At 36.5% G+C, this 17077-nt stretch overlaps 1 protein-coding gene across 1 annotated transcript in view; it reads left to right on the forward strand.

Moving 5' to 3' along the window:
* The first annotated feature begins 5151 nt into the window (after positions 1-5151).
* Cubn (cubilin) overlaps positions 5152-17077 on the forward strand; it is a 253945-nt gene continuing 242019 nt past the window's right edge. Inside the window, exons 1-7 of the mRNA XM_074056589.1 lie at positions 5152-5384; positions 5771-5900; positions 7091-7186; positions 7745-7783; positions 9955-10056; positions 10660-10763; positions 16477-16603. Of these exons, the coding sequence (XP_073912690.1) occupies positions 5272-5384; positions 5771-5900; positions 7091-7186; positions 7745-7783; positions 9955-10056; positions 10660-10763; positions 16477-16603 (711 nt within the window). The 5' untranslated portion in view covers positions 5152-5271. The remainder of the gene's footprint in view (positions 5385-5770; positions 5901-7090; positions 7187-7744; positions 7784-9954; positions 10057-10659; positions 10764-16476; positions 16604-17077) is intronic.

Here is a 17077-nt window from a genome sequence, read left to right on the forward strand (position 1 = left end):
CCTAGAACTGAGCATTTTAAGGAAAGAATCTGCAATTTATTCCACTTTGTATTCATATCCTCTGGTAGCATAGTCATAGCATAAAAGCATATATAAACTTTTGGTGGAATGCATTCTGGACTAGGGAGGAGATAGGAGCTTAGCTAGTCAATAAAAGATGGAATTTAAGATCTGTAGAATGGAATGTTTACTTTGAGAGAGAAAGAGAAGAGGTCATTCAATCTCCAAGTTGGGAGGTCATGTATTATGAAACTTCTTTGCTGAAAAAGTTATTACTACAGCAAGGAAACAGAATGAGTGGAAATGCTGTGGAAACAGCAATTGATTTTTATCTTGCTTCCACAGCGTCATCATATGCAGACAGTCTGACTTGTCTATTGATTTGAGCTGAAGTCAAAGAAGTGAGCTGGATATAAAATTCCCTAATTACTAACCAAAAGTCAGTCAGTCCTTAAAAGGATTTTTTTTTTCTAATGTAAGGGACAGTTTGGAGCTGTATGCCCACATAGAGAGCAGAAAAATTATTTTTACTTTGTTGAGTAACAAACACATTAATGAAACAGGAAAAATCCTGTAAAAGAGTTCCTTTAAGATACACATGCATACCCACTAGAATGGTTAACCATAGAAGCACTAAAAATACCAAGTGATGGAGAGGATGTGGAATACTGGAACTCTCATACATAATGTGGGAATTCTTGGGAAAACAGCTCGACACTTTCTAATAAACTTAAAAATATATTTATCATTTGTCTCAGCAATCTCAGCCTTAGTATTCGCTCAAAAGAAATGAAGGTATATATTAACACAAAGACCTATTCAAAAATATTTATAATAGTTTTATTTATAATAGCCCCAAACAGAAACCAACTCAAGTATCTGTCAAATGATGAACAGTAAGATGAAATGCAACAAAATGCTATGCCATAATAAATAGGATCCAATTAATCATAAACCTTACAGGACTGATGAATCACAAAAGCATGATGTTGAATGAAAGAACCGGAAACAGAAGACTATCTAGGAGAAATTTGGAAGTTTTAAAATATGCAATAAATTCATTAGTTTTTACCCTAAAACTTTACAGGATAAAATTGGACTTTATTTAGAATCTCTTCAACAGGACTACCAGAAATACAATAGACACCAGAGATACAATAATAATATCTCTTGACAGTTGGGAGTTTTAAGTTTTATAAGCACACGTAGCAGATCATTTGTAAAGCAGGAGTCCCTTTTACTGTTTAGCTGCTAATTGTTGATTTTGTTATATTACTATGTCTTATCAGGATAGCGGCCACATGGGTAAGTACCCTTAGAGCTGTCACCCAATGGACTGCATTCCTAATCTCAATTATGCCTGAGACTTGTCCTGCAATGTTATCTCAAGTGAATCACATAATATTCCTTGGAACTTGGGCTCCCAATCTTTATCGTGACTGCAGAGTATTTACCAGGTATTTGATGAGGTGCTACGTTTGTGACAAAATATCACATAGTTCAAACACTACTGATGTTGAGAATAGCAGATTCCATTGTGTTGTAAGACCTTTAGGGTAACTTTGTTTTAATTGTAGGTCATTTTCTGATTCTCATATTGGGAGTTCTTAAATCTTAGCATGCATCACCAATATTCAATGCCAAAAGTCATGTAAATTTTAAGTTGGAGCAATTTTCTATGTTTGAAAAGATGAAGTAAAAATAATAACTAAGTGTAAGGCTTTGAGTGCCAAGAAGGGAAAATTCTCAGCTGCTACTCTGCCTTGCTTTAGGAACCACCATATTTTTTCAGTGTTAACAATCAAGATAATTAATTGTGACCATTTTGTCACACTTTGAGACTGTAATCCTTGATTTTTGGTTAATGATTTTAGCTCCTATAATATATTTTGATTTTTAGGAGCAAAAGAAATAATTTTTGTAATTTTCTCTTTATTTAATTAGAATGATTTTCAAGTTTGTACAAATAGGTTAAGTATAAATTTAAATCATTAAGCAGTTATTGGTGAATAACGTATATATTCCCATTCCAAGAAGTACAATTAAAAAAAGCAGTGAACATCACAGACAAGGTGAGTTGCATGCTGTGATACGTGATCATCCTTGTCCTCAGAGAGTTTGCACAGCTAATGAATGTTAGCCAATAAAATGCTACTCGTCAAGAGATTTTCCTTAGAGTGGAGCTTTTGTAGTTATTCCTCAAATTCAGTTTCGTTTTTCTTATCATGGACTGTATGCTTATGGAAAGGTGTAGCCATGAGTCACTGATTTCGCAATCAAGATGTAGAACATCTCCATTATTCCCAAGTAATTTCTACATACCCCACACAGGATAAGTGGAGGACATTGGTGGTCCATGCTTCAAGCCATCTCATCTAACTTGAGGAGTGTCCAACTCAGCATGGAAGGCAGCAATAGATTCTACAGCCAGTTTATATATGTCTTATAGGGATGGGAAAAGTAGAGTTTACCAGAACCAAGATAAGGGGCTTTACAGATATCGATGTGAGGGCATCACATTTTGGAGGTTATAACCTAAGTGCCATCTCCTCAGAGAAGCTGTCCTGGCCACTCACTAAAAGTATGTCCTTTCTTCCCAGTCACTTTATGTCATATCAACCTCTTATGTTTCCCTCAACACTGAACAGTATTTAAGAGTACCCTGTTTATTTATTTTACTTTTTTTTCTGTATTCTTGCACCAAAATTCAAGTTCTCTGTCTTTTATTAACTGACATCCCAATGCACATCACAGTCTGACAAGAATTAGTTATTCTAAAAACTGAACTGAAGGTGTGGCTCAGGCAGTACTGTTCCTGCTTTGCAAGTATGAAACCTCCAGCCAAAAAAATGAACTGAGTGGAATAAAATATTAAACTTGAGTAAGTTCAATAGATGTTGATAGTAAAGATATGGAGAAATGAGTAAATATTAATCTTTAAAAATAATTTATCTGTTGTAGGGATAAAATGATGTAATCTATATGAATCATAACACAAAGCCAAGGACACAGTGAGAGATCAAAACTGTAGCAGTTACTAGTAATAACACAATGAGGACAAACATTTCATGGTGGCAAATTAGTTCCCCATTGGTGTCATCATTCCAGTAAATTTCTTTTTTCCTTTTATAAAAATTTCTCTTCTTCATTCCAATTTCTTGCAGTTCTCCTCCCATATTTTTCTAGTCATTACCCAAGGATGTTGGGAGTTTGAATCAAAGTCCTAACCCTGAAATCTTCCTTCTTTTGTTTTTATGTATGTCTTAGGTTCTAGAGTTTTTGGAAAAGTTTTAGTTCTGTTTTATCTTCTGAACTGAATGATGTAGTCTTTCTGCATAGCTTGATGGTAGAATGGAAATTTGGACTGATATAACTTGAAAACAATGCATACCCCCTAAAACACCATTTATTTTATTAGATCTGTTTCTTCAAGCAAATACAATAAAAGCCCTTATCACCGGACTTCTTTATCAGCTCACATAAATAACTTCAGCTGTTTTCTTTATCTTGGTTCATTGTACTATAGTGTTCAAATAGAACAGGTGAGCCAGTCTTGGTGGCACACATCTGTAATTCAAGAGCTCCATAACTGAGGCAGGAGGACCAAGAGTTGCAGGCCAATAAGGGCTACATAGTGAGTTACAGGCCAACCTGAAACTCACCATAGTGAAACTCTGTCACAAAAAATCCATTGTATATGCGTGTTACCTTTTTTTTTAATCCATTCATCTGCTGATATTTACTTGGGTTGCTTCCATCTTTGACTACTGTAAATAATGCTGTTATGAACACTGCTGTACAGATACCTCTTTGAGTCCCTGCTTTCAATTATTTTAGGTACAGACTTCAAAGAGAAATTGCTGGATCATATGTTAATTCTTTTTGTTTTTTTTTTCTTTTTCTTTTATTATTCATATGTGCATACAAGGCTTGGTTCATTTCTCCCCCCTGCCCCCACCCCCTCCCTTACCACCCACTCCGCCCCCGCCCTCTCCCCCCCCTCCCCCTCAAACTTTTTGTTTTTCTTGTAGAAAATTTTTTTTCAAACTCAGGGTTTTGTGCTTGCAAAGCAGGCACTGTACCACTTGAGCCACTGTGGTTGTTTTGGAAATGGGGGTCTTGTGAGCTATTTGTCCAGATTGACCTCAAACCATGATCCTCCTAATCTCAGCCTACCAGATAGCTAAGATTACAGACATGAGACACTGGTGCCCAGCCATATGTTAAATCCATGTTTAATTTTTTTGAAGAACTTCCATACTGTTTTCCGTAGCAGCGGCACTGTTTGACATCCCACCAGCCAATGCACAAGGGTCTTAATTTCTCTACATCCCTGCTAATATTTGTTATTTTGTTTTTTCAATAATAGCCATCTTAATGGGTACAAAGTGGCATCTTATTGTGGTTTTGATTTTTATTTCCCTAATGATTAGTGATGTTGAGCATATTTTCACATACTTTTTGGTTGTTTGTATATCTTCTTTGGAGAAATGTCTATTCTGATTCTTTGCTCACTTAAAAAGAAGTTTGGATTTTTTTTTGTTATGTTTTGTTTTGTTTTTGAGTTATGGGAGTTCTTTATATATTCTGGATATTAACCTCTTATCATATGTATGATATGCAAATGTTTGTTCCAAGTCTGTATTACCTCTTAACTCTGTTGATAGTGTCCCTTGATGTACAAAAGTTTTAAATTTTGATGCAGATGATTTATCCTTTGATTGCCTGTGTTTTTTTTCTTTTGTTGCCTGTGCTTTTGGTGTCAGACCCAAGAAATGATTATCAAACCCAAGGTCATGAAGCCTTTTTCCCTATGTTTTCTTCTAAGATTTTATAGTTTAAGTCTTAAATTTAGGTTTTTGAACCACTTTTTTTTTTATCAATTTATTTCAAGGTAAGCACCTAACTCCTTTTGCATGTGAACATTTAGTTTTCCCAGCACCATTTGTTGAAAGATAGTGCTTCTTAAACAAGGATTGTTCTAATGGAACAATCCAAAGCCTTTTTTCACTGTTTCAAAGGTCAAACAAATAATGATTAGGTTGTGCATCACTTGAGGTAGATTTTGACCTTTACAAGTTGAAGAGTAAGTGAAATCTAAGATCATTTACATTCCTCAGGAAGAAAAAAAAATAAGAAAAGCCTGAGAAGTTACAGGATATCCCACCAGTCAAAGTACACTGTCTTGGTTTGCAGTTCTCCAAACTCCCAAACTCAGTTGGCTGGAGTGACCTCCCTCCTACCTGGCCACCTAGGAGGCTAGTGAGGAAAATGTCCTCACCATTTCTTTGGTATTTGGTTACCTTATTGGCTTTGGCTGAATTATATGATGAAGCTGAGGGACTTGAGCTGCAGCGACATAAACGAAATGCTGATCTTCAACAGTAAGTAGACTCCTGGGTCATCTTTTGCTAATGGACTAGTGTACTTCCTCACCAGTTTTGACAAATAGTCAGATCAGCAAAAGTATAATTTTTCTTTAACAGCATTTTTTAAAAAGCAACAGAGAAAAATATTTGCAATAATATATGGAGTTACTTTGTTGGATATAAATTGTTCATTTATCAATACTTTGCTAATAAGCCAAGTATGGAATTACTGGGAGATATCCCTAAGAAATTTCCAGAGAAAGAAAAGGCAGATGAGCAGAAAGAATTTGGTTGAGTTGATTTCACAGTGAGACTGCGTACAGTCTATAGCTATTCAGTGAGAATGAATTTTAAAATTATATGTACTAATTACTGATACATTCTCTGGTTGAATTATACAGGCCTCGGATGGCTGCAGAGAGTGGAAATTTAGTGTTTCTTACGGGGTCTGCCCAAAACATTGAATTTAGAACTGGATCCCTGGGAAAAATTAAATTAAACAATGAAGACCTTGGTGAATGTTTGCATCAGGTAAAACACTGGAAATATACTGATGTTATTTTGCATATCCATCTGTATGACTTAATTGAACAGCTTGGTATTAATCTGTGCTTTGAATCTTTAGCACAGAGAATGTAATTGGAAGTAAGATGAGGTTATAAAGAAGGCCTACCTTAGGGGAAGTAATGCTAGCAAGGGTGGCTCATTGTGCAAGGAAATGTACCCTAGTCCCGAGGGCAGCACTGGAACTCCTCTACCAGGGAAGGGAAGGAAGAGGGGTCAGACAAAGGCATGACCAGTTACTTCTGTCACAGAACAGAATTGGCCAATTATTCTCATGCTGCACTGAATGTTTTCAGTGTTCAATATTTACTATGTCATGCTGTATATCAGCCATAATGGTAAATCTACATCACTTAGAGCTTGATGTGCATTTTCTCATTTGTCTTTCCTAGCTACCCTATGAGTGGGCTTTCTTATTACTACATGTGTAAAGGAGGTAAAAGGATTGCAAAACAGTTCAATAACTTGCCCAAAGACCCACAATAAATACCTGGACCAAGGTTTAAAACCCAACTGGTCTTGTGCATGCTAGGCAAACACTATCACTGAGCTACATCCCCACCCTACCAATCTTCTCAGTAAGCATGCTAAACTGTTATTATGGCAAAAAAAATGCAGATAGAAAATATATTAATACCTAGGTATGGTCTTCATACCTGTAATCCCAGCTACTTGGGAGGTGGAGATTGGGAGGATCTTGGATCAAGTTAGTGAGATCATCAACTCAAAAAACCAGCCAAGAATGGTGCTCCTCATCTGTAATCTCAGCTACACAGAAGGTGTAGGCAGGAAGATTAAGATTTGAGGTTGGTCCCAGACAAAAAGTGGAAGACCCTATTTGAAAAATAACTATGCGAAAAGGCTAGAGGTATGGCTCAACTGGTAGAGTGTTTAACTGGTAAGAGAAGAATTCAAACTCCAGTACCTCAAAAGAAAAAAGAAAAAAATACATTAATGTATTGTTATTAAAAAGAGTATCTGGAATTATGCCATGGCTATTTTAGTCTAATGTTTTTTATGCACACATTACTCTGGGTTTTATAATAGGCAAGAGCTTCACACTTAAAATAGAATACTACTTATTACTTATTATATTACTATAATACATGCATGTTTCTTCACTAATGTTATTCTTCTCCTTTCCTTTTTAAAATTAGGTCCAGAAAAACAAAGATGATATTACAGATTTAAAAAGGAATACACTCAGTCTTACTCAAAATGTATCTAGCCAAGCCCATCAATTTAATTCCAAGGTAAGTCTGACATATATATCAGAAGAGCAAATGAGTTCTCCTTAATTCAACTTTGCTAGTAAAGCATTTTTCAGGAAACATTTAGACTTTGAATCCCCGTTAGATATTTATCATTGTGATTATGGCTTCTGGGTTAAGTGGTAAATAAGAGGTAGTGATGGACAGAAGGTAAGGAGAACTATGGCAAAGACTTTTAGCATTAGTTGGTCTGGTTCCAGTTCTGATACCAACTTCCTTGTTGGTGAAGGGGATTCATCACTGTCATTTATGAAAATCCCCATAGTCACTGTGTGAAAAGAAGCAATGAGCTAGTTTACCAGTGGGTTGTACTTTTAAAAGTAACTTAAAAAAAAAATGTATGTGATGAAAGGAAATAGGAAGGAAGGGAAGCCCAGAGCAGAGAGGAACGAAGAGGAAAAAAGCCATCCATCGAAAACAGGAGCAAACAAAGTAAGTCCCTAGAGGAGGGTGTCAGGAAACTATGTGAAGTGTGTAACATCGTATACAAAATGCCTTTTAGCCTGCTAATTGAGCCTTTTCTTTCTTCTCCACTTTTAGCTTGTGGATCTTGAGAAAAAATTTCAAAGCTTACAGCAGGTAAGTCCCATAATGATTAGTTGCTTGTTGAAAATATCAAGATCATTGATAGAGTAGATAGATGATCATTATCAAGGAGATGCTTTTTGTGTAACTTAATTCTCTTATGTTTCCTAAGATGCAGATGAGAACCTGAATTTGAGACCAATACTGAGAATGTGAGGTCTTCTGACTCTGAATTCACAGTCCACAGACCTCTCCCTTCACTGTCATCCTCTCACTGTGTTCCAGTGGTTTAATTGTGTTATACTTGGTCATCTAGTAACTCCTTTACTTGCTGATTCTGACACCATGGATTGAGTTTTGAAAAGCTACATAGCCTCAACACCATTAAGTTCAGAAGTCTGGGGTATATAACAAAATATTCTGATTTTTCTTAAAACTACATTTATTGGCAATTAAATTTGAACCATTTCTAAGAGTAAATGTTCTATAACTGCCACATGCTTATAAACTGGCCTATGTAATTTGAGGCTTTTTGCCATTTTTGTAGGTAGCTGGACTCTTTAGAACTTCTGTTGAAGCCATAGCCTTCTAACGCAGAGAACTCACAGACTCTCACCCTATCTCTAATTTAAACAGAGCTTGGGGAGTCCATGTTAGGAACATCTACTCAGTAGTCTTGGTCTGTTTTGATTATGCTTCAAGCATTGTCTTCTACTTTTGATGTTTTAAGTTTGGTGAACAAATTCATTTTTGCCACTTTGAGAATGGATTACAAACTCAGCCTTTGTCTTTTTAGGAAGTACTTGAGTGAGCAAAAACAAGCAAGCAGTCATTCTGTTGAAGAAGACATGGCACTAGAGTTTTCAGTCTCCTACAGGGCTTTATTGTTCTTACCAGAGGTTAAGAACAGGAAAACATTAAAATGAGCTCAGACTGTCTCCTCCCCCATCCTCCAGGAAGAGTTTTTAATGATTTTCAAATGTGATCCCTTTCTGCCTTTAGATATGGCAAGGGCTCTCTGGCCACCCCAGTCCCTGTCACTCCCTATTGTCTCTTGACTGCAAACTGATTTCATTTCCTGCTGGGTCCTTATAGGCCTGAGAATTTTTGGATCATCAGACAGCACAGCTTTTGCACACCAGAACCTCTAATGAATTTTTGATTAGTGTTCTTAATAGTGTCCTTTGATGGACAGAGCTCATTGTGGTACAAAGTTAGACCAATAGAATATTGGGGAAAAAATAGAGTTCTTAAAGAGAACCCCCCAACACACACACACACACACACACACACACACCCTTGTATGGTCTCTCAATTTATGACAGAGTAAGATCTCCAATAAACAGCACTGGGCCAGTTGGCTATCCTCTGGTTCTCAATTTCACTTACAAAACAAAAGAAATGGGCTTGATTTTTCTCTGAGTCATTGAATACATACATACATACATACATAAGTGAAATGAATATTTGTCCCTATTTCAATAGAATTTGATTGTAGTTAAAATTAGCAAAATAGCTTCATTGCATTATGATGTATCCTCTGCCTCTGCCCAGTAAAACATTAAAAATCCTACAATAGTGAAATTGGTAGCTGACATAGGGTAAGATCCCCCAGGTTGTGCAGACAAAGGTAGGTCTGTTTGCTGCTCTGGTTTGAAAGCAGTCAGGTGAGCACAAGGGTGGAGGGTGTATCTTAGCTGGCCACATTTCAAACAAAGGAGTCTGGAATGAGGAGTTCAGTCATTTTATCCCATGGGAGGAGGGCTGGCAGTAAAAGATGATCAGATTTCAAAGGCTTATCTGGAGTACCAAAGATAAGACTAATAGGCAAAAGAACGGAAAATTTCCATTTTATTTTCTCAGTGCAATAGGAATGAGCATTATTCGCACATCTGAAATCTTTACTCTTGTCCAGTGACATATATTTCTCAGATAAACAAGATTTTTGCAAAGAATAGAGTGAGATTTTTCTCCAGTCACTCATACCTCATCCTATCCTATGATCAAAAGAATGGGAAGAGTCAAGGAGTATGAGCACAACTGATAATAGGAATCACTTCTTTTTCACAAGAGAGTTGATTTTAAGATGAACTTGAGCAATTAATTGATTGGCAGTCTGCAGGAAGGCCTCCACTGATGAGTAAAAGGAAATTCCCCATACACACCTGCTTTTCATTGCTGCCCAGGGCAAGTGCCATTGTCTCACTGACCTCTTGTTGTTTCAGACAGTGGAAAAAAACGTTTGCAGCAGCAATCCCTGCAGAAATGGTGGAACTTGCCTCAATCTGCAGGATTCCTTTTTTTGTATCTGTCCCCCACAGTGGGAGGTGAGTCACTTGATATCTGATGAAAGTGATGGTGAGTCAGCATCTATGGTTTACTGGAATCATTCCAACACATTTAATTCTCCATCCAAAGTTTCTAGTTTTCACTGGCCTCCTCAGTTAGAATTAATTATACCATGTATGCCAAATGATGACAAGCTTGATTCTATAACCTACTGAATACTAAGCCATCTTAAGGAGGTGAGAAAATACTGTTCCTATTGGCATCAGTTTAAATTGCTCAACATTGGAAAGTACTTCTTGAATTTTGACATACCTATGTCAAGATTTTCGTAATGGTGAAAATGCTCCCAGCAGATACTTTAACAAAATAATTAGTAAGTAAGTATTCCCAGCTTTGGCAGCATTGGGAACTGAGTACTCAACTACATAAGAAATCTCCTGTGACTGCTGTGATCTTATGAAGAACTCATTGATTCTGTTAGGTCAAATTTGGGTTGCAATGAAGGACAGCCAGCTTAATATTAGAATTATTGTATTTTGCCTTACAAAATACAATCTATGTATAAATTCTTATATATATCATATGAATATTGGCTCCCTTGTGCCTCATGGTACCTGACTATGTTCTTCCTATGACTACAGGGTCCCCTCTGCTTAGATGATATTGACGAATGTGACTTTTACTCAGGAACACCCTTGGCCTGCCAGAATGGAGCCACATGTGTAAATACAGTGGGGACTTACAGGTAACTTAAAAAAAAAAGACAAAGGCATTCAACAGCTAAAACATTTAAATTACTGCCTATATTACCAGTAATACTAGGTACTCCAGGGAGAAATATATGGCTATTACTGAATATATTCTTAGCTATTTTTTTTTTAGATGAATAAAAGCCCTCAACAAGTCCTCAACTCTGATCCCATGAAGAAATCCTTTCTCTAGCACCTCTGAAGACTGGGAAGAGTCTATCATGACGGCTACAGAGAGTAAAGCTAGCATGGTGCAACATGAGTTGAAGCATTAGCAAGAGTCAGAACATCGAAGAGGCAGCCACGGGGATAAGTTTAAGTAGAGGAGGGGCAGCCTACCATTCCAGTGTCCCTCAGTTGTGCTTATTACATATATTATCAAGCTCATCATGTTAATAAGGATAGCTTCATTGAACACTGTGTGAGAATGTTGACCAAAATAAGATACAAGACTAAAGTAATGCTCAATGAATGAATTAACTCTTCATTGTGTTTTTTAGTTAGCTGAAGGTTCCCAGCCACAATCCTTATTGGCTCTATCTTCTCTGCTGATTTATTTTTTCACAGGAGTAGTTCACAACATTCTCCTGTTCAGCTCAGGAATTGCCTTCCCCGGGAAACCTTCCCTTCCTTTAAACTGAGTTAGATATCACAATGCCTTCTTTGTTCCTACCATACTGTAGAAATATTGGTCATGGAAGCCACACTAGCCCACATACTACTTTTTTATTGAATAAGTCTATACTTTTATGATAGATCATCATCAAATTTACTTGTGTATATTTGCTTAAAATCATTAAAAAAATCTCTAGACATTATCTTTCCCTATGTTTTGACTGGTCTCTTACATTTGGAGATTATTTAAGGATTAAGAAATTGGTTGTGCTATGGCATGAACAAGTTCTTTATTACTCTACAGTATTATCTCACTGAATTAAAGGACAATTATTTGCTCTCTTCCTAGTGACTTTGCTATCTTGTTTTTTAATGACCTTGTAACAATAGTCATTCTATTCTCCAGCAAAAATGAGTGTAGTATTTTTTTTATCCTTGTCTTCTGTTAACACATTATTTTCTTAAAAGCAGTCATAGTCTTTTCATTCTTTTGTTCTCTTCTTTAAAACTTTAAAAAAACTCATTTCAGGTATAAAAACTCATTCAAACTTCTGGTAAATATGCTTATGAGTTCAATTATTATGCAAAAACAAAATTAATCATTAAATTCTCTTTTAATACTGTGTTATAAAGAGCCTTAGCATGGTACAGGAGGGACAAAGGCTCTGGTAAGAATCATAGCTTTGAAGGGACATTGAACTGTTTTAAGGACTTTGTTTCTCATTTAAATAACCCTTCTGCCCTTGGCTTTTATGAACTTTCCATCTTGGGCTAATGTTTCACCCCCTCAAAAGCATTATCTCTTGATTTCTGTTTATGGCCATTTATCAAGGAGAATTGCTACTTGGAGTTGTCTGCAGCAAATGTACCAACTCATAGTTCTTTTGCTTTCTGGCCTTCCCAATATCTAAGCATGTCCTTGAGATTAGATCTGATTCCTGATTCTCCTTCATCATCATTGTCTTTTGGTATCTTGTGTGCCAATCTAGTGATAAAGATGTACATGTGGGATGACACCCATTTCCCAAGCCAGCTGCCATTATTATTTTCTCAGCACATTATTTTTCTCCCCTGCAAAACAGAAAAGGAAAAAAAGAATGACTTTAGCATTCAGAACTATTTGTTGCATGGAGTTCCTTGTCCAGATACATGCATATGAGAGTAAGAGAGGAGAGAGAGAAAGAGAGAGAGAGAGAGAGACCCATTTTATTTCTTGAGAGCTGCATTGAAGGGATAAAATTAAATAGAAAAACGTGCATGAGCATAAAACTTAATTCTTGCATTGTAGAATTTGCCTGTAGTGAAACAGTGAACAGTTAGACAATATCTTGAGTTCTACTAATTATGTGATGTTAATTCTTAGTAGTATCACTGAGGTTAGAAACACCTTTGGGAAACTGTGACACACATTTGCTAAAGGAAAACTTGAGCTACTGTTGAATAATCTGGATCTGCAAAAATATGGTCATGGGTGGCAAAGCTTGCTTTGGGTTTGAGATCTCCTTTATTTTTCTTTTAATTCTTTAAGCCAATTTACTTGTGGAAAAAAATGGAGTCTTTATTAAACTGGATCATAATTCATAATTGTAAAGACTAGACCTTTGAAAAGATAAAGCACTAGCAAATACTAATTAATTGGAAATCCTGTTTCATAGGAAAATTTTTGATAAAAATTCTTTTTTTAGCATAACGAGAATAGAGCAAGAAAAAACACTGTTTCTACTCATTTTTGTGATTTGAGGTCTTGTTCCCAACTGTTTCAGATAGCTAACAGTGATATTTTGGCATTTCTCAGTGCTGTTATTGCTTCTTAATTGATTCTTATTGTTTTTCTGCTTACTTTGTAATTCAGAAAGCCTTTGGGGTCTGAACTTTCCATGCGTGGATGATATAAATACACACATAATGTATACAGCAATATACTTAGGATTCAGGTCACGAACGTTATCCAGAAAAAAGAAAAGTGTGTTTGTTTTATTTATTTCCATTCATATCACTGGTGGATTTTAAAACATGCAGAGCTTAAGCAAATAGTCTGGTTTTAGCTCAGGTGGTAGTTAGGTATTAAACTTATTATCTCTCTTAGTTACTCAGTTTATTGATTGAACCATGGACTCTAACACAAGTTAAACTATGACTATGGAAATATATTTGACCTCTTCTCAATTACCAAATGCATTTATAGTATTTTTGAAGTCTGAAAAACTTCACTTTTTTCTGTGAAGTTGGAACCAAATCAGCAATAATTGACTTTAATAACGAATCAGCAACTAACAACTAAAGCAGGAATGTCAGTAAGGAAGTTTTAAAATACCCATGTGGTTTCATTTTCACTAAGGAGATATATAATTAATTACTGTTTTTCTTTAAGGTCTATATCCTTTCTTGAAAATGTATTTTACATGCAAATACTGTTATGTTAAAAAAGACAGACAAATATAAAATCTTCATGCCAACTTTGCCTTTCAGAACACAGAAATGCAACTTGGAAAAATAATGGTGCATGAATAACACACACCTAAGTTTTCATTCATCTTTAATCATTTATTAATTTTGTGGCCATAGGCAATGTGTATCTCTACAATGAAATTAAAAATACTGCCTTTGAAGATATAGCAAGGAAGCCTATAGTTTACTTGTCTTATTTCCTCCCTCCTTTTTTCTTCTTCTCATATTATCTAAATTTAAATGAAAGAAGTCTACTTTGCAGTTGGTTAAAGAAGAGTGTGGGATTAATGTCTACTCATCTCCAAGTGATCATAGCAAGGGAGAAGGAAAAGAGAGATAAGGAGAGAGGATTTAACTGCCAGGCTCATGAGCCAGAATCTCCTCTCAAATCTTAAGTCTTTTTCCAATAGTTAAGTGCTTAGTGATCAGATAAACACAATTTGGAAGCACTTCCTTCAGAGGAATGCCTGTGAAAATAGTGCTGATCAGTTAGTTAGTGCATTGTCTGAGGTGCACAATTAACATTTTTGTTCAGGATTTAAACCTGGGTGGTCATGTCTTAGGAGTTCCCAAACACTCAGGTCTCTCATAAATAGCAAATAGACTTAGAAACCTAGTAAAAATTGATTTTAAGATTTTTTTTTAAATTGGCAGGTGTCTGGGTTGCTATGAAAATAAATTTGTAGCAATGAAGCGCACTTGATCAAATGTTCCAGTATGCATATGAAATGTTCTAGCATTCTATAATCTTAAAGAGCATAATTAAATTCTCTGTAAGAATATTCTAATGTAAGGATGAGAGAGAAGATGTGGGAAAAGACAGAAGAATGTAGGAGGGGAAGATGAATAATTATGGATAGGGAATGAGCAGCTGAATTTCTGCTTAAGTTTAATCATCTATTGTTATTTTATTCATCTATGACCTAGTCTTAATGAGAAAAGCAATCTTGGAATGTTCAGGAATGTAATTTAATGAAACAGCTTTTAAATAATACATAGTGATGATGTAAATTCCATAGATCATACTTATACCCAAAATACTCATTTATCTGAAATTCAAATTTAACTGGGCATTCTATATTTTTATTTGGTACATCTGGCAACCCTACATATGTGTGCATGGATGCCATTCATAGTATTCTTACTCTCCATCTCTGGCTGTATTCATTCATTGATCTCTTCTTCCTTAGCAGCCACTCAAAGACACCACCCCCACAATCATTTCTGGGACCACCATGGGCATGCTGAATTCTGTGTGGCTCTTGATAGTCTAAACAGACACACTCATTTCCTGCACTCTCATTCACATGTTGTCTTCCGTGGGCATTTGCTGAGCTCCTTGTACCTTGATGCATTTTGTTAAGTATTTCTTCATTTTGTAGAATGGTCCCTTTTCCAGGACATGCAAAAACTAGTTCATTGTTCTAGACATTGGAGCCAGACATGGCCACTCAAGTGCTCCCTCTTCTTTGTTTCTGACCCCTGGCATGGACATGGCCATCAGTTTCCTTGAGGACTTTCCTTGTCAGTGCTGCTCAACTCTGGCAAACAGTGACTTTTCCATTCCCTTAGATGTGCTTAGACTTGTATAAATAAACGTAGGCTTCTGTCAATCCTCTATTCCTTTATCTTTCCACCCCCATCTCCAATACTCTTACCTTACAAGTTCCTTTTTAGGTTGCACTACCAATATAAAGTGAAGCCAGCAACTGTAAGAATGACAATGGCTTAACCAGTAGTGGTGGCACACACCTGTAATCCCAGCAGTTGGGAGGCTTAGGGGGTGTCAATCATGAATTGGTGGCTAGCCTAGACTACATGTTGAGACCCTGTTTCAAAAACAAAAAAGAATTTCAAAATTACAATAGCTTAGTCTGAAATCTAGTAACAAGACAAATGTAGCATATGTATGATATAATTAGATTTCATTGAATTAAAATGTGAGTATGGAAAATGTCATTAACTGCATCTCTTATGGATAGATGACACATTGCCCTGTGTTATGTAATGATAATTATCATAGACTGAGATGTGGACATTGCATGTGGGGCTATTCCATCCTAGAGTGCAGTTGGGAGGTATTAATTTAATCAAGGTCACCTGTGCTTACTAGAGATCTGGTAGAACAGACAATGAATGGACTTCATGGTCTTTTTATTTCTCTTCTTGAATTACCTCTGTCACCCATGGTTTCATCTGACCTTTGAAAGTGCTGTTTAATGACTTGATACCAGAAGAATTTTTTTTTATTCATATGTGCATACAAGGCTTGGGTCATTTCTCCCCCCTGCTCCCACCCCCTCCCTTACCACCCACTCCACCCCCTCCCTCTCCCCACTACCCTCTCAATACCCAGCAGAAACTATTTTGCCCTTATTGATACCAGAAGAATTTATAGTGGTAGTCTTATGCAATAGTAAGACATGATTCTCTGACACTTTATTTGTAATGATAAAATATTTACTCAGTCCTTTGTCTGGAGCAGAACAGGGTGATTTTCTTTCAAGTTTCCAGCCAGTAAATCTGCATTGCTGGCTTATGGTTCTATGTTGATATGCAATTTGGATATCTTTTTTTACTGATGCTAAGAGACAGGCATCAGCCTTAAAATACAAACCCTGATATTGTGCTCTTTTGTACCAACAGATGTGACTGCACACCTGAGACATATGGGCCCCAGTGTGCATACAAATATGATGACTGCAAAAGGGGCTCTAAGGAGCTCTGTGTCCATGGCATCTGTGAGGATTTGGACCGAGTGCAAGTTGGACAGGTGGGTCCTTTCTCCAAATGTGATTCCTTGTGAGAGTCCTAGTTGTCAGTTCCTCATCCTGTTCTAATTGTGTGGGAGCATTGCCCTATAGAGTTTCAGATGTGAAGTTGCTTCCTGTCCTTAATGGGGCACAGGTGAGGAGAGGAGCTGAGCTATGCAGAAAACTGGACCCAGAGGTTAATAAAAACACTAACACTTTTATCATTCCTTCATGAATCTCCCTATGAGACATGACCTTCTCTTGGCCTCATATGATGGAAAATGTTTCCTTCCCATGGTGGAGTAGTGAAGAGATAGAGGAGAAGGTAGTAGGGGAAGAACAAGACTTTCAAAAGGGAGACAAACAAAATTGATTTCCCAACGTCTGTGCCTACATGGGTGTTTCTCCCCTTTAAAAACATAGCAGGCTGAGTTGATTGACTTTAATTATATTGACTTACAGTTCTTGATTATTGCTACTATTTCCCTGGCATC

Source organism: Castor canadensis, chromosome 15 (genome assembly GCF_047511655.1).
Source record: "Castor canadensis chromosome 15, mCasCan1.hap1v2, whole genome shotgun sequence".
Classification (NCBI taxonomy): domain Eukaryota; kingdom Metazoa; phylum Chordata; class Mammalia; order Rodentia; family Castoridae; genus Castor; species Castor canadensis.